The sequence below is a fragment of the Passer montanus genome, unplaced genomic scaffold (assembly GCF_014805655.1).
Source record: "Passer montanus isolate IOZ18808 unplaced genomic scaffold, ASM1480565v1 scaffold20, whole genome shotgun sequence".
Lineage (NCBI taxonomy): Eukaryota > Metazoa > Chordata > Aves > Passeriformes > Passeridae > Passer > Passer montanus.
The window spans coordinates 599,755-625,607 of record NW_024366592.1 but is presented as its reverse complement, the minus strand read 5'-3'; the positions used below and the strand labels follow the sequence as shown (position 1 = coordinate 625,607).

Sequence of the window (25,853 nt, the reverse complement as noted above, 5' to 3'; positions counted from 1 at the left end):
GAAGAAGAATTACCCTAATGAATAAATAAGGCCATAATAATGTAAGAACTGTCTACTTAAGGAATTCAGAAAAGTCTTTCTAGTTTAATGTTTCTGCCTCTAAAGGTAGGCATTATATAAATATATGTAATATAAATACATATATATATTATATAACAATATATATTATATAAATATAATATAAGAAATACTGTGGGTAAAACTGCAATCAGAAATGAGGCTTCAGATTTGTAGTTTGTAATATTTTCTTGCAATAGATATCTCAAACAGCAGCAGAAATGGCACAATATAGAGTTAAAACCATGTAACCTATACCAGGTTATAGGTATATAGCCTAATTTAGTTTAAGAATGTAGGTAAATAAATATTAGATGCAAGTTTTAATTGCCCAGGACATGTAGTTTAACTAAGCCAAGGATGCTGAGGGCATTCAGAAATCTTTCTGTGTTATGAGAATGAGGTCAGTACTAAATTCAGACCAGTTTACCCAAGGCTGTGTCCAGCTAAATCTTAAAACTTCCCAGGTTAATCTTCCAAGGCAGCCTGTTTCAATATTTACTTTTCTCATAGTGAGGCGCTTTTTTTATTTTATTTTTTTTTTAATGGGAAGTCAGAACTTCAGCTGGTTGAGTTTTCTCTCTTTTTCTTGCCTGGACCCATCTGTTTTAAAGCCTAAAGAAAATCCCCTCTGGCCTCTTGAAAACCTCTTATCTCCTGGCTAAACAAGCCCACGTTCCTCAGCCTCTCCTCACAGGCAGGTGCCACCATGATTGTGGTGACTTACTGCAGTTTAGTGACATCTTTTAAGTTTTGGCAGGGTATGAACTAATAAATGTTAAATGGGACATCTTTACATGTCACATCTTTCAGTATTTTCATTAGTACCATTTGATGGGATAGAGAATATGTTTATTTTTTTTAGTAGAGGCCCTTTGTAGAAGGTTTTGGTTGTGGTGAAAGTTTGGATTAGCAGTTTCTTAGAAAGGGATTGAAAGTTTTACCACATCCAAGTATGAGTTGGTAAGATATTAGATAGAAATCTTGAAATTTGAAGTAATCCTTTTGTTTCACTTTGCACTTCCAGGGAAAGCTTCCCCTGGAATACTTTTAACATTTTACTTTTAGAAAAACAGAGATGAGGAGCCCAGGGAAAATGCAAGGAGTCCAGAAAAAAAGCAATTAAAATCATTGGACATCTGAAATACAAGACTTGTGAGAAAAGGTGGAAGCTGTTGTCTGCAGAAGATTGAGGAAAGACACAGTAATAGACTGCAAATACTTTAGAGGCTGCTGTAAGGAAGAGGGGATCTTCATGTTCCCTTAGGAAAGAGCAGGAATTAATAAGATGAAAGCACAGCAAGAGTTAGATTAGGCATTAAGAAAAAAATACTGTGAGGGGACATCCCAAACCAGAAATTTGATAGGGAGGTTGGAAAAGAAGGCTATGATAAAAATCTTTGAGAATAGGCTAAATAAGAATGCCAGAAGCATGTTTATGATCTTGTCCTGATAAGAAGAAAAATGGAGCATCTCTTGTGGCCCAGGCATATTTCTTTGTTTGCTGGGGATGAATTGTGTTGTGTGGTTGTTCCCTGTTTCATTATTTAATATATAAAAGGAGTGCCATTGATTATGGCTTTTTACTGTGTCTACAAATGTCTATGATTACTATGATTAAATATTTTCACTTGGCTTTAGAGAAATAAGCACTCCTGTTCATTTATTTTGTGTTCTTCAATAAGCTTTTGGCTTTTGCTGCAAAGGATGTCAGCAGTCAAGCACTCCCTAAAAGCTTTTCCTGTTTTATTGGATACATCTAAATTCCACATAGTCATGCTGAATATTATCAGTTACTCTTGACTCAGACAAAATTATTTTAAAGCAGTCAGGGAATACGTGGGGGGTTTTGCTGCTAAGCAGCTGATTTTTAAATGGCAGAGTTCTGTGTGGTTTCTCACACACTGTCCATGTGAAAACTTGGACTACAGCAGATTTATCTCATTACATTACTGAGTGTGACTTGGACTTTTCCATAAGTGCACTGTTGGGAAGCTGAGATTGGATCAGAGAAAAAGTCATTTGTTGTTGGTTATCTCATGTGTTTTTTCCTACTTAATATAAAAAAAGTCAGTGTATCATTCTTAAATGTTCTGTACTGTGAGGTTCCGAGTGGGAAGAACTAAAACCATTGTTGACCTTACAAGCTTTGTTAATCAGTTTATATCTAGTGTTTTGTATCAAGTTATGATGCTCTTACTGGTTTTCTTGGAATGCAGCATAATTCTAGCCCACAGTGAAGTCCCAGCAGATGTTCCCATCACCCCAGACCAAATTTATTTTTGCATGATCTCTTCATTTCCTTGAGGTTTCCTTTCTTTTTTTCCCCCTCTCATGATTTATCATCCAAACATTCATAACCTCCAGAGGAACTGTAAAACACGTTCCCATGAAAATTCTAAATCTCTAAAAGAAAAAAAAAAAAAGAAATAGAAAAGCAAAAAAAGAATAAACTCCCCATGAGTTAGCCTTTTTTCTCACTGAATGGCTTGAGTAAACTCTTTTGTCACAGCCATAGTAAAGTCTTTAAAGTCCAGGACTGCAATCAGACTCTGTCATAAACAGCAGTATTGCCTTCTTGACTGATTTCTACTATAAACCAAAGGGTTCATTAATCTCATGTAGGGCTTTAGTTGGGGGGAAAGAAAAAAGAAAAGAGTAGGCAAGATGTGATAAGGTAGCTTTAATGATTTTGGAGGCTTTATTGGCTGTACATCTTTGGGCAATCTCAAGCCATACTAGTTCTCTCAGTGAAGCTTTACTTTTCTAAAAATAATGGTAGCAGACATTATAATTACACATAGAGGTCTTTCAACAATGCTTCAATTCCATATTTCTTTAGCACACCATAAATAAGAAAAAAAAGGCTTTTGGTCTACAGAGATAAGGTGAAAGGCTTTTACTTGGAAGTACTTCATCATAGCAGGTTTTTTTAAGTGATGCCAGGCATTTTTTCAGTTTGATGGAGGCAGCAAGTTGTATCAATACAGATTTTAGGCCAGAGGGGGTCTTATTTCCATTGGCTGTTACACAGCCATTGATCATCACACATGCATGTAAAGTATTGTAGCCTTAGCTGTGATCTTGAGGGTGCTTTGGGTAAGAAGTATTTAATGTCTGTAACTTCTAGATAAGTTCATGTGAGCAAGCTGTGTGATAGATAAAGGTCCAGGTGAAGGCTGCTGTTACCAGGCCTTTGGAAGCACGGCTCATATGCTGAATAAAATCCAAAATGCCATGTGATCTTGCCCCAGAAAAGGCTGCCTGTTAAAGGTGTCATGATTTAAATACAGAAATTCAGAACTGCACCAGGGGTTTGGTACATGCAACAACAGGGTACCCATTGCTTTTCTCCTTCTGGAGGCTGAAACAGCCTCTCTTTGCTGATGTAAATTTTCCCATCATGATGGACAGTGACTGGACTTGGCTGTTTGTGATTTTGCTGGAGAATTTTCCCTTCTGTTTTATTATTATCCAAAGGAATTTGTGGAAGCAACAAGGAACATTTTGCATCTGTGCACAGGCATTCATCCTATCAATTGGTTTTCCAGACTCCTTTATATACTGTTCAGGGAGTAAGTCTCTCTTCCCACCGAAAATTTATTTTATAATGCTATTGTGAGAAATGGCCGTGTTGTTCCTTCTACTGGGTCTTGTTTCCCATATTCTAAGTTTTTCCATATTCTTAGTTTGTTTTTTTTAATTTACATTGCAAAGTGTTCCCTTTGTGAACTGCCAGCTTATTTTCTGGAGTTTCAGCATCCAGATTTTGCAGGGTTTACCTTGTGGGAGAGGCTCTGATAGTAAAAGACCTTAAACAGAACTGGAGAATTCTAATTTCTACATCATTTATTGCTTGTTGATAAGGGAGGACTGGCCTAATGCCCTAGAACTAAATATGTTCTCAAACAAATACCGAGAAATTTAAAGATTTTTTTAAAATACTGAGAAAATTAAGAATCTGGTAAAACTGATTTCAGTCATCCCACAGTAAAATTAATTTATAAATAATACAAATATTAAAATATCAGTTGTGTGTTCACACAGATCCTTTAGCAACAACAGTAAGGGAAATGATTAATGTTGCAGTCATTACATTATGGGGACATTGGCCCACAGCCCAACCCAGCAATGTTAAACACTGTATTTCTTCCAGTAAAGTAATTTCTGATTGCAGTATCTATTTTCAGCTCAAGTAGGTCAGTGTGGGAGACTTGGACTGGCTCAGAAAGGAGTGTGTTTTCCTGGTGTAGTTGTGTCTCAATGCAGTTGGACATCAGAAATCAAATATGAGTTTTAAACAAAATGCAGCATATCTATAGTGGTAGTTTTTTGACTTGGAATATTTTAGCCCAAGAACCAATTTGGGATTTAGACATTCTTGAGATGCTAAAACGCTTTCAAATCAGGGTTTAGATTGGCCTTGTGTCCACACATATACACCAAGATGTTAACATTGATAATATTCTCTATCTGTCTCTCTTTCCTATGGGCTTCAACAAATTGAATTTCATTATTCTAATTGTATCAGTTAATTTAACACTTAATGTCTATTTTAAATACCACTGATAAAGAATAAGATAAAAGACTAATGAATGAATGAATGAGTGAAAGAAGGTTCCAAACCCAAACTCTCAGAAATCAGTAACAGCCACAGTCTGTAGTTCTTTGAGATCTACAAAACTACACCAAAAAAATTGTGTATCAGTCACACTTTAACATAACACCCCAAATGTGAACTCACATCTTACATCATACAGAAAAATGTGGAGGATAAGAATTTTTATTGTGGACCTTCATCTTGCCTAGTAGTCCTTTGCTGAATTGAATAATATATATATTTTTTTAAAACCCCTTATTGGCCTGCACTGCTTGGAGGTGAAAAACAGCCATGGGAGAGGTGGGTTCAGTGCTGGCTGCCATGGAAGCTTTTCCAAACATACAAGTGGGAAGGCCACCTGAGCATTTGTTGTGACTTAAACTTCCAGCTGTAGCCTATAATCCCATGACAACTTGTTTTTCTTTCTGCAGTAAAGACAGGCACTTTTATGGGAAGATGAGGAAAACTCCCAGGAAGGCTCATCTGTCTCATTTATGAATGCATCAGGAAGCAATGGGTTGACTCAGCCCATGTCTGAGGTTTTAGCAAGAAACAAACATCCTGAAATTTATTTCTGCATTTGAACTTACTAAGAACACTGAGTTTACTTAAATTTATTTTGAATTAAGGGTTAACACACTGTATATTGCTTTGGAATGGAGCTCTCTGATGTGTTTACACGGTTCTGTGTACACAGTTGGGATGAGTAAATGACTGCAGCAGGTTTTTCTGTGTGAGGATTCGGTTTATCAGGCCTTCCTGGAACTATTGAATGATAGGACTGTTAGGAGAAGCCTGGCTAATCTGTTTTCTTCTGCAATAGCATGCCACAGCCACGAACTGTGCTGGTGATAAGAAAAAAAGGCAAGCCACGTTGTCAGATTCTGCACCTTATTTACCCAAGGGTGAACACAGAGTAACTGTAAGGAAAACAAGACAATGTATTTATATTCCCTTTGAACTTGAGTCAGAAATATCTCTTCAGAATGGTACATATTTAATGATAGCATCATACCTTGGGGTTTTCTTCTTGTTGTTGGATTGTGGAGGTGTAAGGTTTTTTTCTTAAATTCCCTTCTTGCCTAGTAGGGAGTTGATATTTATAACCCACCCTCTTTGAGAACAGCTTTTAAATATTTCAATATCAAGAGAGAACTTGTTTCCAGATTCACTTTCAGGATGGAGTCAAGAAATTAAAGCAGTGAGGGTTTAAAAAGAAAAGCAAAGAAGAGCCAGAAGAAAACACTTGTTCATTTGTTGGATTTCTCACTTGGAAACTCTTGCTGTCAAACCTGTCTCTGTCCCACTTAGAGCAATAGAGATTTCCATCCTGAGAAAGGGAGAGATGGAATAATGAGGAAGGTAATACTGAAAAACACATATGTGAATAATGAGTTACAAATATTCACTGTCTTGCATGATTAGCTATTTTGGATGAAATGTCTCAGGTAATTGTTCTCTTTTCCAGGGACCGAGCTCCCTTCATCTTCACATCAGAGATGGAGTATTTCATAACAGAAGGGGGAAAAAACCCACAGCGTTTCCAGGAGTTTGTGGAGCTTTGTTGTCGAGCTTATAACGTAATCAGGAAACACAGCCAGCTCTTCCTGAACCTGCTAGAGATGGTAAGGAGCTCGAGGTTGAAACCAAAAATCAATTTCCTCTGGGGTTCTCTTCCCTTTCACCACCTCTCTGCTGCCTGCAGTAGATTTGATTTGAAGAGGTATCAGGTGCACAGGTGCTGCACTTCCTGTGCAAAGAAGCTGTTCACTTTCAGTAATAATTTCTGAGAAAAGGAAAGCTAAGCTTCTTGGTGTTTTGTTTTTTTTTTTTTTTCCATTTTATAATGCACTGGTTTTTACAAAATAGCAGAAAACTGAAAAAGAAGCTGGGAAAAATTTTTCTGTCAGATTCTGCACCTTATTTACCCAAGGGTGAACACAGAGTAACTGTAAGGAAAACATGACAATGTATTTATATTCCCTTTGAACTTGAGTCAGAAATATCTCTTCAGAATGGTACATATTTAATGATAGCATCATACCTTGGGGTTTTCTTCTTGTTGTTGGATTGTGGAGGTGTAAGGTTTTTTTCTTAAATTCCCTTCTTGCCTAGTAGGGAGTTGATATTTATAACCCACCCTCTTTGAGAACAGCTTTTAAATATTTCAATATCAAGAGAGAACTTGTTTCCAGATTCACTTTCAGGATGGAGTCAAGAAATTAAAGCAGTGAGGGTTTAAAAAGAAAAGCAAAGAAGAGCCAGAAGAAAACACTTGTTCATTTGTTGGATTTCTCACTTGGAAACTCTTGCTGTCAAACCTGTCTCTGTCCCACTTAGAGCAATAGAGATTTCCATCCTGAGAAAGGGAGAGATGGAATAATGAGGAAGGTAATACTGAAAAACACATATGTGAATAATGAGTTACAAATATTCACTGTCTTGCATGATTAGCTATTTTGGATGAAATGTCTCAGGTAATTGTTCTCTTTTCCAGGGACCGAGCTCCCTTCATCTTCACATCAGAGATGGAGTATTTCATAACAGAAGGGGGAAAAAACCCACAGCGTTTCCAGGAGTTTGTGGAGCTTTGTTGTCGAGCTTATAACGTAATCAGGAAACACAGCCAGCTCTTCCTGAACCTGCTAGAGATGGTAAGGAGCTCGAGGTTGAAACCAAAAATCAATTTCCTCTGGGGTTCTCTTCCCTTTCACCACCTCTCTGCTGCCTGCAGTAGATTTGATTTGAAGAGGTATCAGGTGCACAGGTGCTGCACTTCCTGTGCAAAGAAGCTGTTCACTTTCAGTAATAATTTCTGAGAAAAGGAAAGCTAAGCTGCTTGGTGATTTTTTTTCCCCATTTTATAATGTACTGGTTTTTACAAAATAGCAGAAAACTGAAGAAGAAGCTGGGTAAAAGTTTTGCTTTCGCTGGTTTTTACAAAATAGCAGAAAACTGAAGAAGAAGCTGGGTAAAATTTTTCAGGAATTTCACTGAGCCCTTTTCCCGGGTCTTCATTTACCATCCCTTTTTTCATGTTTACAAGAACAAAGTAAGCTAAATATTTCACAGGGTGGGTGATGTGACAGTACTTAGCAGCACTGCACTGCTGCCTTTACAGTGGTAGGGTTGTACATTTCCACATCTCTTCCCAGGATGGCAAACACAGGAAAGAAAGAGCAGTGCCCATATTGACACAGGTTTTAAAATTCTTTTGTATAGATTTGTTGAGGAATTTTTATCTGTAAGTATTCCTGCTGATTCATGTGCTGTGGCAAGTTCCATATCTGATTTATGCCTCTATTTACTTGTGTGGGAAAGGTTAATGATTTTCCTCTTCATAGGTACAACGAGAATATGACATCAACTAATGTTTGCTAAGATGCTTGGCTAAGATATCAATCCAAAATTTATGTGCAGGGCCCCATGACCTGAGGGAGTGGTCTGTGCATGAAAAAGCCTACATGGCCTTATAAACAGAGCTGCTGAGATTGGGGTACAGCCAAAAAGTTGCTCTGTAAACACCATTTTATCATCTCCAACTTGTGCAATGCAGGAGGACGAGAGAAAATGAAGGAATTTCTCCCCTTGCCTCTTCCATCTTCTCCATAGATTCTCATGCAGGGATTCAGTGAGAGATCCCCTAAGATGGAGCAGGAAGGATTGCTCCAGATCTCTTGAACTTGCTGCTTAGTAGCCACAAAGGTGCAACAAAACTGCATTCCCATCATAAAGCACAACTTTCCTCTGGAAGCAGTGCAGGGGGAGGTTGTAGGAGATCCTGTCCAAGTTAAAGAGCCTCTGGAAATCTCAGGAGCAGTCTCTTCCCTCATCCACAGCAGAAATTCCTGCATTTCTGAGCAGGTTGCCTAAAACTTTGTGGTGCAAACAAAGCCACATCTCCTGCCCATCTCCTTGTCCCTCTTTCTGCAAGTGGCAGAGATGGTGATGTCAGATTGCTCTGGGATAATAGAGAGCCTGTTAGGAAAATGCTCTAAGCAGCAGCTCTGAAATAATTCTCTCTGCTCAGGTTTGTGTGTATTCAGGACATGCTGCATCATTTGTTTTTGCTGATCTTGTAGCAGAGGTAACAGAGCTGAGCTAAAAGTCAGCATCCAGATGTGTCTTAATATTTGTCAGTAGGCTGCAGCTCAGTTGTGTTGCACTTCATAATTGAAAAATAACTGGCAGCACACTCATACCCCTTCCACAAGCTCTTCATAGCAAAAGGAGTCAAACAAGACCAGTTTGGGAGCACCTCGATTTTGCCAATAATATTTGAAAAGGTGGGGTATTGGTCAGAAACTATAAAAATCAAAATGTTTCAATTCCATGGGTCATTTCTGGAAAAAAAAGTAATAGACTTTCTTGGTGAAGTTCCACTTAGAATTCATTTCCATACAGAATTTCAGATGTCATCATGGGGAGGTATGACAAACTAATCACTGCTTCTTTGTATCAGTGAAAGTCTAAGATTTCTCTCCCTGTTTGGAAACCTGCATCATTAATCTTTAATTCTACTCCCGCATTCTGTTTTCCCAGATGCTATTTGTAAAACATAGTTTAAAAAAAAATTAAAATAGAACTAAAAAAACAGTACATCACACTGAATGTACAGAATAGTAAACTGTACCCTGGGTGATCAGTCACAATTAGTGGTTTAGAGCAAACATGATTATGAACAAATTAAGGAATTTTTGGCCCGGTTTGGGAATAAATGTTATTTCTTGGTGGTGAGCAGCATGTTTCTAAAGCTGTACTGACGTTTGCTACTGGGAGTAAGAAATAATCCATGAAGTTTCCATCACTTTCAAAAGCAGAAACATCTGTGGGAGACCCAAGAATCTGCTGGCAGAGTTCAGCTGTCTAAGTGCCTGTGGTTCATCAGCTTTGCTCTCATTAAAGATTTGATGTGAACTATTCCAAAGAGGGTGATGGCAGGACACAAACACCTTCTGACTACTTTAAAGAAATGCAAACTCTATTACTGTAATAAAGATTTTTTCATATAGAAAGTTATTAAAAGGGACTTTATCACTCCCTTTTCTGGGGAAGGGCAAGGAGCTTAATTTGCAACAATATGAAACAACTTTTTTTTTTTTTTTTTTAATCCAAAGGGGGCAGAAGTTGTTCTCATCTTTTATAAATGGGTTGAAAGTATATTGATAAATAGCACTATGTGTCCTTCAGTGCTGAATATTGTTATTGTCCCTGCTGTCAATCCACTTTAATTCACCTCATTAAGCTTTCTGTCTCTCTATTCCTTGCCAGTCAAAACTCTGTGAAGACAGCAATCTAACTGTCCAGTGGTAACTTGGAATGGGCTGAGGAAGATTTTCCTCATAATGCCAAAAAGAAAATGTACAAGTGTTGAGAATGTTTGAAGGAATAACCTTAAAATAAAATCAGTGCTTCCTTTTTTCTTTGCTGTTACTTTAAAAACTCAGTGGGTCTTTCTGTCTGAGCTAGACATAAATATCAGTGGAAAATACACAGTAGTGACTGCAAATTCAGATACATTTCCATCTGAGCAATCTGAAGGAGTGATGTTTTTCTGCATTGCACACAAAAAAAACTATCATTCCCAACTTGCTGTGACTGCAGAGAAAAATCAGTAGGTTTTGAAGTGAGTAAATTTTATTGTTGTTGTTGACATTTGTAAATGCCTGGAGAGAGCTGCATGGGCAATTGGACACACTGAGCTGTCTAATCTCCTCAAGTTTTTACTTTGCAAGGGGAATATTGGTATTATTTGTGTTTTTAATCTAATCTGGCTAACTAGAACAGCTCTGTCCCTCATTCATGGAGAGTGATACCTGCTCCAGAGGGCAGCTCTCACTGCCCACTCAGGGCTCCTGCCATGAATCAGGGTCTGAAGAAGCTCTTTTCCTCCTGCTGCCTTGTGCAGGCTGACCTGGAACAGAGGCTAGACAGAGCTAAAGAATAAAGCAGGGATTTATTAAGAGGCCTCAAAAAGATCTACCTTGGACAGCATAACCAAAACTGGCCACAAAATGGACAGCAGGTCACAGGGTCTTGCATTTTTACAAGTTCTGCTCTATGTGCACATTGCAGTTCATTGTCCAATCCCAGCTGCAGCCCCTGCAGTCCCATCCTGCTTGTTTTTCTCTCTTCATTCCATCGTTGTTTGTGCTCTTGGGCCTGAGATTTGGGTCATTTGTCCTTGGTCCCCAGCTGGAGCAGGAATTGTTTTGTCCCCCTACTCTACCATCCCCTAATGTGAAGCCCAGACCCACACACTAAAGCAGCACAGAATCTAAAAAATATAAAAGCTAAAACCTCTGACTGTAAAGGGAGTGAATCTGTGATTCCTTTGCAGGAGGAGCCCAGAGCAGTGCTGGTGGAACCAGGAGTTACAAATGAGAGGGTGGCACTGTGCTAAATTGAATTAGGGCTACGACAACCACAGAAATGTGGTTACTGCTGTTCAGGTGGCTGAATTTGGTCACCTTCCCTTTATCTCCATTAGAAGGATCTGAAGGAGGCTTAGCCATGCACACCTTGAGGTTATGGTGTCAGAAGAGAAAATAAATAACTACAATGGATCGTTGATTCTGACCCATGCCTCCTTCAGGTGCCTCAGTGTGAAGGTTTACAGTGCAGTATATTCACTTTATTATTCCAGGCATTGTTCTAGCATCAGAACCATTTTTCAGATCAGCAAAACTGCTTTACAAGACTGTTTTGGCGTAAAACCTTTCTTCTCACACTCAGGCCTGTTTCATTTGAATTTGTTTTCAATAGAACAGTGCGCTAATGATCTAATATTATTTACATTTAGATGCTGCATGCAGGGTTGCCCGAGCTGAACAGCATCCAGGATCTGAAATATGTGTATGATAACCTCCGTCCTCAGGACTCAGATCTCCAAGCTACAAGCTACTTTACAAGGTAAAACCAGAATATTTCCCAGAAACCTTGTCTTCTTCAGGCACGGAGCAATTTTTCTCATATGTTAAGAAGCTTAATCAAGGAAATTGCACAGAAGGGCAATTTGTCTTCACATGTTGACTTTTAAAAAGTCATTCCTCATGCATGTTGTAACAAATTTCCTCAAATTTCTGGAAGAAACAGTTGTGCATTTGTGGTACACTTGTAACAAGTCACTTACCCAGTGCCTTAGGCTTTCATGATAAAACCAGATAAAACCGTCCTGATTTGTATGTAGTGTTTTCTCTGTTTTTAAATACAGCAGCTACATGCAAATGGATTTAAACTGCTTAAAGAGGTTCAACCTGTTAACAGTCTGAATGAGAGCCTTCAATTTCTGCATTTTACTCCTTTTTCTCTTCCTCCTTTGACTTTCTGTGTTGCCTCAGAGAAGTTGCTTTTCCTCTGCTAGCCATCGTTTCTCCATCTGCAAATCAGTGCTGCCTCTTGCTTTTAAACAATGCACGGATCAACCACAGAAAAGCCTTGTGTGTAAATATAATATATTTGAAGCTTCACTTGTGTTAGGATAATGAAACCTCTCACCTTTCAATGCTAATAGCTGGGGATTAATGAGGAGGAGTTGCAGCTGGTGTGCATAGAGTCAGTCCAAGACCCTCAGTCCTGATCTTTCAGGTCAGGGCTCTGCACCACACACAATTCCAGCTGTTGCTGTGAGGATGGTGTAGATGAAGTGAGTGCAGACTTCCCTGGTACTGGAAACCCACTGCAGTTCTGGGCACAGCATGAGATAAAATCTCCCTGTCAGAGTCTGCTCTGAGCAGCACCATCATGTCCCAAGGAACTCATGTTCCCTGGGCACCCTCTACACTTGGGAAGCAACTCAGATGGCTCTGACATTATGAAAGTTTTGGGAAAATTAAAAGTCTTCTGCTTCTATGTCTCCTTTCCATGCACTAAAATCTGCTGCCAAATCACTAAAATCTGAAGAAACCAAGGCAGCAAGTTTGGAGAAGGCTGGGCCAGAGACTTAGACACTCATAGGGTGACATTTCTTTGGGGAAAAAAAAAAATATATAAAAACTTGTCAAACAAAACTATTGTTCCATTACTTTCCTCACAGCATAGCACTAAGTTCCTTTTCCTGTAGCACTTGCTTTTTTTCATATGCTTTCACTCCTGCCCCTTAGCAAGATTGTTATATTTTAAAATTTAATTACAGCTTCACATTTATCATCAACTCCTACCTTATCCTTTACTTTAAAATTTCATATATTCCCAAATTACAGGCTTAAATTTCCACTTCAAATAGGAAACATGCAGTTTCTAATTAAACTGTAGAAGTCTTGATTCTGTCAACTAGTTCAGGTGGTGGTGTCTGTCTCTCATGGGTAAAATACCCAGTTCGTTTAGTTAGGAGGAAAGGGCTGGGATATACAAAACAAGCAGGAAAATCAGAGTGTTCAGAGTGGAAATGGCATCAGTGGCATGCAAAGCTCAGAGCTGGTGCCCCTCTGGAGATGGAAAGGATCAGCTTCCAGCTGGGTCAGGTATGGCTGGGGTTGGCATCACTGCAGCCTTGCTTAAGTAAGAGTCAGGATCAGGGCAGAGCTGGATCTCCACACTCTTCTTTTTTTGGGGGTTTAGGGACTTCAGGGTGGGAATTCACCTGCAGTCTTCCTCAGCCAAAGCTTGTGGAGTAAGGCCATAAAGTGACATGAGAAAATAACATTTTCAGAATAATTTCAGAAAGGAACAAGTCTGGACCATACTGTACCTGTTTTTCAAACTGCCCTTAGAAAGACAAGGAAATTGGAAGTTCTGATTATTAGCACAACTTCTAGTAGTTCTCAAACCCCTTGCAATTCGTAGCTCCTTTTTCTCTATAGTTGCTTCCAAAAACACTTTGTTGTCTTTTTAAGCTCTTTTCTAGACAAGGAGAGTTGGAATGTTAAACATTGCCAACAGAAAGGTGTTTCTTGTTCTAAGCACAAGGTAGTTATTGTAATCTTTCAGATTCAATCCTATAACATGTCTACAGAAAATCCCAATCTTCTGCTAGTGGAAACAGGAGAACAGTATTCCTCTGTATTTGTGTAGAAATGGGCTGCTGTCAGCAATTGTCTGAGTTTGGTTTAGCACTGACACTGGCCCTAGTGTTTAGATTGTTTAGGAACAGCACGAAATGATGGATGATGTCACAAGAGCTCCTGGCAGAACGATGTTGATTTGTTCTTTGCCGTCACCTCTTGGGCCAGCAGAGCAATTGTGTCGGGGTTTGCACTGTAATGTACTGACCCCATTCAGGCTCCTAAAACATTCTGTGCTTTACCGGATTCCTTTGGTCTCGTTCTTGCTTTAAGTCATGTGCAGCAGGCTGTGGTGTCATTTGTGTGCAGCTCTCCCCACATGGGGTCAGTTCCCTGTTATGAGCTGATGAGCGGCAGCGTTCAGCCCCACAGCCCTCTGCAAGGTCACACCCTCACATCGTGGATAAACAATGCACCAATTGAGAGTTAAACAAGAGTTTCTGTGTTTCCTTGGCAGTCCTGTGCACCTACTGCCAAGTGAAACATCGTTGTCTCTCCAGCATCTGCCCTGAACTCAGTTTGATCCTTGAAACTCAATTTGATCCTTACCCCTCCCTCCTTTCCTCCTCCCCTGACAGCACAGTTTTATCAGAAGCTGGAAACCCATCTTACCTCTGGATATAAATTTCCTCTATGGTTTTCTGCAGATGTCTTCAAATGTCAGCATGGTGTGGCAGGCTGCCTGACATTTTTAATGTGCCTGCACAGGGATGTGTATTTAAAATTGGTTTTAAGAGCATAAAGTTAGCCTAATGCAATGAATGGAGTTGATTTCAATTGATTGCAGTGTGCAATCTAACCCACTCACAGAAACCCATGAATAAGAGATGCAGGGTGGATCTGACAATTACCAGGGGAGCACAGTGCATATCTTCAGCAGCCTGGTGGAGAGGGGTGCTGCTTGGGTCAGCTGCTTTGTTTATTTATTAATGGACTCATTTTTTAGGTACCTGCTGCTGCTCAGGTCAAGCACATCCACTCCAAGCCACAAATGCCAGCAGCTTCAAGCTGGACAATCCACAGTAACTCCTTTCAAAACGTGGGGCTGATCTCAAACTGGTCAGTCAACTCTGTTTCTCAGGTGGCTGAGGGTTTTTGAGCAAGAAATTTCCCAAAAAGTCAAAACACAGTGGAAGTTGGTGGCATCTGAAAGGGAATGGACCAAACTACAACACCAAACTTTACTTCAGTGATGTTCAGGTGGTTTGTAAATATTGTGGTGTATGTGCCCCAAAGGAACAGGAGGCAGACTTCCTCCTTTAATTTATGTTGTTTGAGGGATTTGTATTATAAAAGGTCTGTTGCTGAAAGCAGTAATATTCTGGAAAACTCTATTAATATGGGAGCATACTATTCAACTTGCTTTGAAATGGAGCTTGGTAAATTCATGGATGGAAATGTGGAATATAAATGAAACACTGTTCATTAACATCTGAGAATCCCATGAAAATAAATTTTGCTCATTATACTCTAAATTATTTCCAGGCCTAGATGGAAATGAGAAGCAGGATACCATCAAGAAAGATAAAGAAATATCCACCAAGGCTAAAATCTTAATAACTAAGCAGTAATAATGATTGTATGTGCTGTGTATAAAGGCTGGTGTGTCCTGAAAAATCTGAGCACCAGCCCTCAGAATGCCTGTCCTATAAGGAATGTCTGCTTCCTAAAACTAAAGTGGCAAACTACCACTAGTCACTTGTGAAAATATCAGCCAAAGTTTTCATCCATCTCCTTTTACACAAGCAGCCAGCCAGTCTGTTCATGTTTTACCTGATACTGTAATTTGACAGCTCTGTAGAAAGAAAGAAGCCAAATCTGAAATTCAAAGTCAATTCAGCAGGTGGAAAGCAGAAAGTCATTACTTTCCAATAATCCCAGATATTTTACTTTCTTTTCTGAGAAGTAGGTCAGACACCAATCTGCATGGTAAACAGTTATTGTCATGTGGAAAATAGCACTTTTCTCCCTGAAAACTGTGTTGGCAATATTTGGATTCACTGCTAATATTACTCTAGTTAATGACAGTTTCAGTTTTCTTCTGATTAACCTGGGCTTTTAATAACCTTTGTACTGTTCACTTTGTTTAGCAATCTCTAGAGCATCAGGCACTAATTTCCTATACAGCCTGGGCTACCAGAGCTCTCAAATAAATAATAAACTTTTTGTCATCTTTGTGAAGGCAGAGCTTTGGGCACAGGCAAAGGTGGTAATGGCCAGTTAGCAAGAGGAGGATTTTTACAGAGAAAATCCATGATCTTACTGCTTTCAGCTATTGCTAAGCTTAATGTGGCTAGAGAAAAGGAGGTGTATGGGGATGTGGGAGAGTTCAAGGAGAAACTTCCACCACTAGTCCCCGGGATGAACTCTAAAAATGCCAGCAGAAGGGGGAATCGGGTACCACAATGTGATAAACTGGGTCACTGAACTGATCCAGGCCAAAAATAAACTGCAAAATCTCAAAAAGATAAGACACACGGGTTTGATATACCCCATTGCTCCATATTTAGTTAGGAACCAGCTTTTGGAAAAAAGGGTTTCCTCAAGCCAATTTGCCCTCGAAAGAAAGTGCAGAGAGCCACAAGCAGAGTTGTTCCACCTTGCTGGGGAGACAGAGTAGCAAAGAGGCCTTGAATTCTTAGCTGATTACATGTAATAAGGTTTGCTTAATGCTTTCTATCCTAGCAAAGAGGACTGCATGCAGGCAAAGCAGAGAGGGGGAGAAAACAACTCACACTTCTGTTCTTATTTGATTTTAGATGTAATCATTTCAAATAACTCACAGGAAAAATGTGCAGCGATGACAACACAAGGCTCTGCTTTAGATCTAAAGTATGTGATTAGCAGTCTGGGTTTTAAAAGTATTTTAGATGCCTAATGGCCCCATGGAAGGAATAGTGGTAGTCTGCTATGTAGTGATGATGTCTGAATTAGTAGTAATTTACAAGCTGAGGCCTGTTGTATGTAAATTAAAATGCAGTGTGTTTAGCTGCAAAGTTATTGTGCCTCTTTTGCTAATGTGGCAAATTCCCTAACTGCTGTGCCATAATATGGCCAGTTACAGATTCTATAACCTAATGTCTCAGTGATTTAGGAAGTGTTTAAACTGCACATTAAATTAAACACATAGGAGTTAAAAAGGAAGAGTTCACCCCTGATGCAGCTTGGTTAATCATCACTGAATTGATTCTGTACTAATATTTTGAAATGGGATTTGTTTTCTTGTTTTACCTCAGTGTTTTAATTTGTTTAATTTATTAAATAGTTTGTGTCTGTTTCTGAAGAACATAACTAATAATTAAGATAATTAAGCAAATCAATTCTGAGGTACCTTTCCTTGTATTACATTAAGAGGAACATATACATCTTTCCTCAGTTTACTATGCTAATTAGTGCACGATAAATTCACACACTATTTTGAATAAAATCTGAATTTCAGGGGGGGTGAGTTGGGGAGATACCTGTAGCTAGACTATTCCTTATTCTTTCTGGTTTGGTTCCATCATTTGTGAAGCTGCAGACTTTAGCCAGAGTATCTGAAATCATGGAAATTAGGCTAATGCAATGAACAGACTTGATTTCAAATGATTGCAGTACCCATTCCAACCCACTCACAGAAACCCATGAATAAAAATCTAATCTGAAATGACAGGTGGAGCATTTGCTCAGCTTTGAACAAGGCATGATGAAGGTGGTTAAGGATGTTGTCAGCCCTTGTAACCTTGTTAGAGATAATCCAAAACTGGGAGACAAAAGAAAAAAAAAAAAAAGAAGAAAAAGAAAACACAGCAACCCCCTGACAATTTGGTAGAGGGTTTGCTGCCATATAATTTGAAATTAACGGGTTGTTGTACTATAACATCAGAACAGATATAAGTTATCTTCAGAGAGCTACAGAAATAAGCAGTGAAACACAAAAAAAAAAAAAATACCATCAGAAGTTAATAGGTCTTAAAATTCAATTAGCAATTGAATTCAAGAGAGCAAGTGTTTTCTAAAGAGTACTGCATCTCACTCTTCAAAGACCCATGATTATCTTGTGGTGTTATTTCTCAAGTCGAGTTCACTCTCACATTTGCAGTACATATCTTCTTGTTTATCTAGGGTTTTTTTTAATCTATTGTGTCTTTTCTGATGAAAGATCTCAAAACTCTAGGCAATCAAAGCAGTGTTCTGGCTCCCCTTGCACAGGGATGAGATGGAGTGAGATACCAGGAGAAAATTTCTCTTTTTTTTTAATTCATCTTAAGCAGTTCCACAGGGATACAGCTCTTAAGAGCTAGGTAGAGGTTTTAGCAACACATCACGCTCAGCTAAATCACAAATTGAATCCAAGAGCCTTGCTCAAACACGTGTAAGCCCATGTGAGGTTAGTGTAACCAAAAATAAATACAATCATAACCAGTGCCTCCTCTCCTGCTCAGTACAATGAGCAGTGCTGTTCAACCCTGGGACTCCTCAGAACACACATGAAAGTTTTCTGCTTGTCCCTGATGTCTGAAATAAGTCCAGCTAGTGAGGAATAGCTGCTCCAAGCTAAGCCTTGAGGCAGGCTGTGGGAAGAACACTGAGCAGTAGAGCTCAGGGGCTGGATGTGCTGCAGTGCAAATAGCAGTGACAGGTGTGGGGTGGGGTATGTGAGGTAGGCTTTAGAATTTGGGATTTTTTTGGATTTGGATCCATAAAAAGAGGGGTCAAGGAATGAAAACATAAATAGCGCCTCTTCTGTTTGTTCCTTCTTCAGGAAAATAAAAGAAAGTTTGGAGTGCTTTCCTGTTAAACTCAACAACCTGATCCACACTCTTGTGCAGATGTCAGTGGGGAGCTCTGCAAAGCCTCCAGCTCCAGAGACTGTCCCCCAGGAATGGATGATGCTGGACACAGAGAGGTCAATCTCAAGGGCCACCATTCTGGGATTCAGCAGAAAGCCTGACCCCGTAAGTGTTATCTTCTTTGCTTGCCCTCATTTGCCTGGATCTTTAATGACACTTTCAAGAAGTGATGCACTCTGCCTCTGCCTTTATAGAGGATGTGCTTGTGCTCCATTAAAAGCATCATGGGATGAATAGTGGTGCCACAAGCAGTGAGCTACCAGAGAGCAAAAGCACCAGGCAGACAGATATTTGCAGGGAGCCATTAAGGAGAACAGTTCATTCCCTATAGTGAAAAATAAATCAAGAGCTAATTAAAGCATCCAGAAGGAAAGCATGGCACAAAATTAGGAAGCCTAATAGAAATTGGAGGCTGTTATATGATGCTTTAATGGTGCACTATTAGTTTTCACACACTGCAGTGATCTTTCAGTGTTTGAGTTGTATGCTACCCAGGCAAGTTTCTCTTCCTGTGCAGCAAAGACTATGAATTACAAACTGAATTCTCTGGCGCTTGGCACTACATTAAAGGAAGGTTTTTCTTTGTTGAAATCACCCTATATATTTTCTTGTGCCTTTTTTTTTTTTTTTGTCTCTGATCATTTCTCTTCTCTGCCTCTCCTTTTTCCCCAACACAGGTATACCTTGTCCAGGTGGTGCAGACCTGCAACGTGGTCAACTTTGTGGAAAAAACATTCCACCAGTTCTCAGAACTTCACAGCCATCTCCAGAAGCAATTCCCATCTCATGCCCTCCCAGAGTAAGGCAGCAAAATAGTCAATGTTATTGTGCTGTTAAGTGGTTCTCTCTTCTGAGCTCAGATAAATCTGTGAGAATATTCACAGCAGATATATTTTTAGAAACACAAAGGCAGAGTGACATATTCTATCAAGCCTTCTATTCAGCCCCAGAAGGAGCTGAATCACAGACCATTGTGGCAGTCTAAGTTTTATATTTTATTGTTTCTTTTTTTAATGGGAGGAGAAAAGGGGAACAGCTTGGGCCTGACAAAACTATTTCTAAAATTAAAGGGTAAGTGGAGTTGACTTAATTAAAAGCACCTTTAATATTTTTTACTTTCTTCATGGTGTTTATCAAAACTTATGGCAAGATCCATCTGTTAAAGCAATGTAGGGATGTTCACAGTGGGTCAGAACAGAAATCTCTGAATCTAGCACCATGATGAACATTTTTACAACATGATGCACATTCCCCCAGATGAGAAATACACAATAATCTTATGTACTGTCCTGCCCCCAAGCCCAATATTTTGTGCCTCACATAATTTGGTTTAAATCCTTTGAAAAATCTGCTGTCATTAGTTGCAATAATTCTGAATATTATTTTCTATCCATATGCATGTCCATTCCTGCTTTTCATTTTCTGAATGTTATTTCTTTACAGTTTCCTGGGGTAGTGAGTCCCATGGTTTATTTCTGTCTTACATAAACCAGCTTTGCCTTATGTGATTATTGTCCATGGCTTTAGAAATACAAGTGTTTTTTCTACATATATCATATACCTTGTGCTGCATCCACCAGTGAGTACAAAGTTGACCTCTCTTAGACTGTGTTTCTGTCTCACCTGGTACAAGCCCTTCTTCAAGCTCAATCTACAAAAAAAACCATAAATCTGGCCTAAAATACCAGCAGCTTACTTGAACCAAGCTGAGATCCAAGTGATAGGCTTGAAAAAGAGAAAGGTCTTTGGATTTGACATGAAGTAAATAGCCGCAAACTACATGGTTTGAACTTAAAATCCACAAATTTCAGATCCAAGCTTGATATTCCCCCGAGCTCATGAGAAGCATTCTGAAAAAATGGCTTAAGGTTAGTTAATTCTAGAGAATCTGTCTGCTGCCTGAGGGGATTTTATTGACTCCAATTTGATTCATTATGGTTTTCTCACATGAACTGGTTTGCAGCAGCTGGTGAGAATTGAAATTTCACTAAACAAATACTGAAATTGCTTGAATCATGGTTTTGATTTGGAGGTAGTTGCAGGCTAACTATTGGGTTGTAAAATAAAATATTTAAAAAGTACCTGTTTATGAATTTTTCCTGTGGTGAGCAGAGCCCTTTGAAAAGAAAATACATTTCTCTTCAGAAAGACATAAACCTCAGAAACCCTGTAGTGAATTTCAAAAATAGTACTAGTCATTTTTCAGATAAATCTACCTCTGATAAAATCCTTTGCAACATTTTCACAGTTAAAGAGCACTTCAGAACTCACAGAGGGTAAATCTACATATACTGAGGCTGTCTCTAGGAGCTCCAGTGCTTTATTGCCATAATTCCGTCCCAGCAGTATCCTGTCACTGCAGGATCTTTCCCCAAGATTCTGTTAAAACAATTCATTTTATGATGTTTTTTGATAGGCACGTTTTTTAATATTAAAATTTTGTGTTGTGTTCTAACAGAACTTCATTAATTTGAGGTTTTTCATGTATCCCAGATTTTATTCCAATAATAAAAACCTAATTATTTCTTTATAGGAAGTTATTACAGAAACTGCCATGCCATATCAGACCATTAGTCTGCCTGCGTGTTACAAAGCTCCAGCTCTGGCTGATGCCAGATGCTTCAAAGGAAGGAAAAAGCCTTGTTCCACAATGCAATCACAAAATCAGTTTAAAAGTGTCTGATTAAAAAATTCAAATGTTTCATATTGCTAGAATAATTGGAACTGCTAACAGAAAGGACTTGGTTTCTGCTTTGTAATGATTCTATGGAATTGTACATATTCATGTCTCATTAGCAGAAAACAATGAAATGTGAGAGTGCTTCATACAAGTGATAAATACTGAGTGTATTGTAAGAAACAAATGGCAAAAGCTCAGAGTTCCCAGAATCTGAAATTTCGCTATTGACATGGATTCATTCAGCCCACATTTAAAAGTTAGAAACACAGCTGTCCTAAGCAAGCCCTTGCAGTCTAGCACCATCCTTCTCTTTTGATTTATGGGAGGGTATTAATTGTGTTTAATTATTGTTTTGTAAAGTGCCAACAATCTTTTGATCTAACAAATGATGTAGGTGACATAACTTAGACACAGAACAATGTTCAGACAAGTAGGAAGTGCAGTGTTCTGTGTAGGACGTTTGCAGATGATGCAAATTCCTATTTTTCTGATCCATTTCAAGTCGATGCCAAGTCTCAGGTTGCAAAGTTCCCCTTTTCTAACACACTCACAAGGGCAAGGCCACTGCCAGCACAGCCACGATCCATCAAAGGCAAGAAGTGCTTTAAAAGAAGGGTTCAGTGCCGCCACAAGGTTCACATTGTGCTTCACTCACAAGGGCAAGGCCACTGCCAGCACAGCCACGATCCATCAAAGGCAAGAAGGGCTTTAAAAGAAGGGTTCAGTCCACCACAAGGTTCACATTGTGCTTCACACCAGCAGTCACTGGGGCTTCTCTGTCCTCTCTTTGGCCACTGTGCTCTGGATGCATCTTCTGAGGGCCTGCACTCGCCAGCCAGAGCCCTCTCTTTGTGCTACACAGACTGATTCATGTTAAGCTGCTTCCAAACTCTTCTCCTCTCCCACCCCTTGAAAGAAGCCTCTGTGTTCCAGATGACCTGGGCTCTATTTTTATCAGGGCTGTTCACATGTGTCATGAGTCAGGGTCGTGTCACTTTCCCCTCCTCACTGTGTGTCCTCCCACTGTGATTTTGTGAGGGAAGAGTCACCTCTTCCTACCCTGAGCCCTGATCCTCCACTGCCATGGGCAGGGACCATCAGAAGTTCATCCATACATGCAGCATGCTGATGTCATCCTGCTGGCTTAATCTCAGACTAAGTCACACCAGAGCTGAGTTTTTCCCTGCAGGATTTTGCAGCTTCCTTCCTAAAGGCTGACCAAGTGTATCACAAAATAGATGCTTTGTCTGAACCCTTCAGACACCTGTGGAGATCTATTGGATAAAAAGAGCTCATAGCAGTGATGCCTCAGGTTTTAACTTTTATATTTTTCACATTCTGTGCTGCTTTAGTGTGTGGGTCTGAGCTTCATATCAGGGCACAGTGAGCTCTGTGCACAGAGCAGGGACACAAAACAATTCCTGCTCCAGCTGGGCACCAAGGACAAATGATCCCAATCTCAGCCCAGGAGCACAAACCCCGTGGGCTGCAGAGAGAAAAACAAGCAGGATGGGACTGCAGGGGCTGCAGCTGGAACTGGACACTGAACTGCAATGTGCACATGGAGCAGAGCTGAGCCCAGGGAGAGACCCCGGCAGCGCTCGTGCATTTTGGGACCATTTGGGTTCATCCTGGGTGCAGCCCTGGCTGGGCTCTGGTGCTGCCCAAGGAGCCTCCATGGAGGAGATCCTTTGAATCAATCCCTGCTTTATCTTTAACTCCATCCAGCCTCTGTTCTAGATCAGCCTTCCCAAGGCATCAGCAGAAAAGAGAGAGGTTTGTAAACAAGACACGCTTTGCTATTGACAGTGGTGGTGGTGGGACATGAAATACACCCAGATGAAAACTTCTACCTTTCTCTGCCTCATACATTAGAGGACATAAAGCATAGTGTTAATTATGAATCCTGCTATTAGCAATCTGTATCACAAAACCCATTATGTGCAATTTAACACAGATAGCTTTTCTAATGCTTCTTCAGCCTGGGAGATAAATACCCTTTGTCAGGGCAAGGTTAATACAAATTGATTATGTGTGTTGTTAAAACTCTAACCTTTTGACTGATCCAATATGCATTGTTTCTCAAATGCAAAGATGATTCAAGTAAAAAAAATGGGAGGTTTTGACATTTTCAACCACCAAAGTATTTGAAAATTGACACAAGGCCATTCTATGCATGTGTAATTTATTTACTAACCCAAAATTAAATTCATCTTAATAAAAATTCAGCAAGAACATTATTTTTGCTATTTTTTTTGTTATTGCTTTTGCTAGGATTGATTTTTTTAATGTGATGATAATTTGTTTTCATAGATTATTTTTGTTATGCTAGTACCTGAAATTAGATATGGGATTAGGAGCCTACTCTGAAAACCTTATCTACACTCTAAATAGCTGAGGTAAAAATGCAAGCAATGATATATTCATCAAATGTCACATTGTTGCTGTAAGGCTTTGGTGCTCAATGTTCTGTGGTAAGGATATGTCAACTCTGGGCCGAGATCAGAGATCTGTTGTGCAAAAAGGCAATGTTTTCTTGGGATCATAAAGGGCCAGTTATTCAGATCTGTTTAAAGACCTTAAAATGCAAAGAGTATTTTAGGATTTGTTTATTTATTTACTTACTTTTTAATTAATTATTTAGAGAGAAAAAGTGCTTCAGTATGAGACAATTTACCAGCAAATTATTAGAAGTGAATCACTGTAATGTGATTTCCCTGCAAGCATTCCTTCCCTTACCTGCAAAACCTCTTAGGAAGTCTTGGCTCTCTTCTGTTAAGTACAGCTGGAAATATTTTCAGTAGATACAGTGCAAGAGTTCTGCTCATAAATATTCTTTTTTTGCAGGTTTCCCCACTCATGGCATTTACCTTTTACGGATCTTGAACATAAGAGAGTGAAGGATTTGAACCTCTATCTGAAGCAGCTATTAAGTGGCTCCAGGAAACTGGCTAATGTGAGCATTTCCAGTATTTCTTTCATTTGCACATGATTTCTAGTAGCATTTTACCAAAAGATTCAGGAAATTTTCCATTGCCTGTTTTGAAAAAAAAAAAGTATATATAAGTGACACATCTTCTAATGATGCATTTTGGGATGGAGCCATTGCAGCATTTATCAAAACTTAAGACAAAGACAAGTATGACTGAGAAATAGTTTATTAGACCTGGCAGGGCATTTTTCAGAAAAAAAAAAAACAACTTTGCTTCCTTTGCTGCCATCGAAAAGCAGTGATTCACTGAATTTTTGACAGTAAGGAGTAGGTTCTGAGAAATGTAATGTCTAAAAAAAGAAGTAAGCTTTGAAATATTGAAAAGTCTGATTTTGACAGTTGTTAAATGAAAAGTTCCATTCTTCCAGCCCAGAAATACCCTTTTCAAAATGTATTTAGCAGGTAGAAGAAAGTTTTTCAAACATAAGACCTAACCCAGAATGTTTCAATAACATCAGAATGATGCATTGAGTCCATTAAAACTGGTGTTTTCTCATTTTTTATTCATTATTGTTTTCTGAGGTTTGAGGTTCTCCTCCTGCTTAAAAATGGAAAGCCAAAATGGTAACAAACGTTGACTTTTCATTGTCTGGGCCAGCACAAAGCCTTGTGCACCTCAGGACCACAGCACAAACTGGGGCTGCTTGGGTTTCATAGCAAGCACAGCCAAAAGAGGATGGCAGGATGTTTGATCTCCAAAATCTCAAACATCTTGCAGTAGGGGAAAAAAAAAAAGTTTGCTGCCTAACTATATAACTTTCCCAGCTGTGACTTTGTAATGGAGATTAAAGAGGAAATTGTCCATATGCAAAACAAACAGAAGTTTTCTTATTAACATGAATATAGATTCTGAGCCCTGAGTTGAAATTGAGATTTCCAAAGAGGATAAAAATCTTTTTGTCTCTCTGAGGTCTCAATGGACTTACATGTAATTTGATATGAACAGCTGACTTGGGTGCTTGGTTCCTTTGACTGACACTGCCAAATAATCTGCTCAAGTTTGGGTAGATTGCTGTGCAAGTAAAACACAAGAAGTTTCACCTCAACATGAGGAATATTTTACACTGAGGGTGGAACATACAGCTGCCCAGGAGGGCATGGAGTGAGCCTGGAACATTCCCAACCCACCTGGACACATTCCTGTGTCACCTGCTCTGGGTGTCCCTGCCGTGGCACCAGGGTTGGACTGGGTGATCTCCAGAGGTGCCTTCCAAGCCTGAGGATTCTATGGTTCCTTTCTGACCCCCGTGTTAGGGCCATGGGTTTATTTCACATTGGTGCCCTCAGTCACAGCTGAGGAAAAGCTGATCTGAGCCTGTGACCCAGAAATGAAGAGCTCAGTGTCTTCTGCTGTGCTCTGGACTGCTGGCAGGTACAGGGAATTTCAATTTGGGCCAAGCACTGCTGTGCAGAAGCCTAATCTACAGCTGAAAAATCAGGCTGCTGAAAGCCCTGGGATAAAACATTTCCCAGCAGTGCACAGAAGCTCTGCTGTGTCTCCTGCTCCATGGGGTGGTGCTCAGGCAGAGCAGGCTGCCTGGACTGCTCCTCAGAAAACCCCAGTGTCCTTCCCAGTGTCCTCCCTCCTCCTTTATGGACCTGCAGCACACAGCCCTGGAGCTGGGGAATTCCTCCCAGCACTAGAACACAACCATGGCTGAGGTATTCTAGGTAACTCTGGGCTGATGTG

The 25,853-nt window shown here is 39.6% G+C and overlaps 1 protein-coding gene across 1 annotated transcript in view; it reads left to right on the top strand.

Annotated features, from left to right (window-relative positions):
* PIK3C2G (phosphatidylinositol-4-phosphate 3-kinase catalytic subunit type 2 gamma) overlaps positions 1 to 25,853 on the top strand; it is a 247,493-nt gene that overhangs the window by 182,487 nt on the left and 39,153 nt on the right. The window contains exons 29-33 of the mRNA XM_039708330.1: positions 6,126 to 6,282; positions 11,460 to 11,569; positions 18,404 to 18,596; positions 19,169 to 19,290; positions 24,019 to 24,127. Coding sequence (XP_039564264.1) covers positions 6,126 to 6,282; positions 11,460 to 11,569; positions 18,404 to 18,596; positions 19,169 to 19,290; positions 24,019 to 24,127 — 691 coding nt within the window. The remainder of the gene's footprint in view (positions 1 to 6,125; positions 6,283 to 11,459; positions 11,570 to 18,403; positions 18,597 to 19,168; positions 19,291 to 24,018; positions 24,128 to 25,853) is intronic.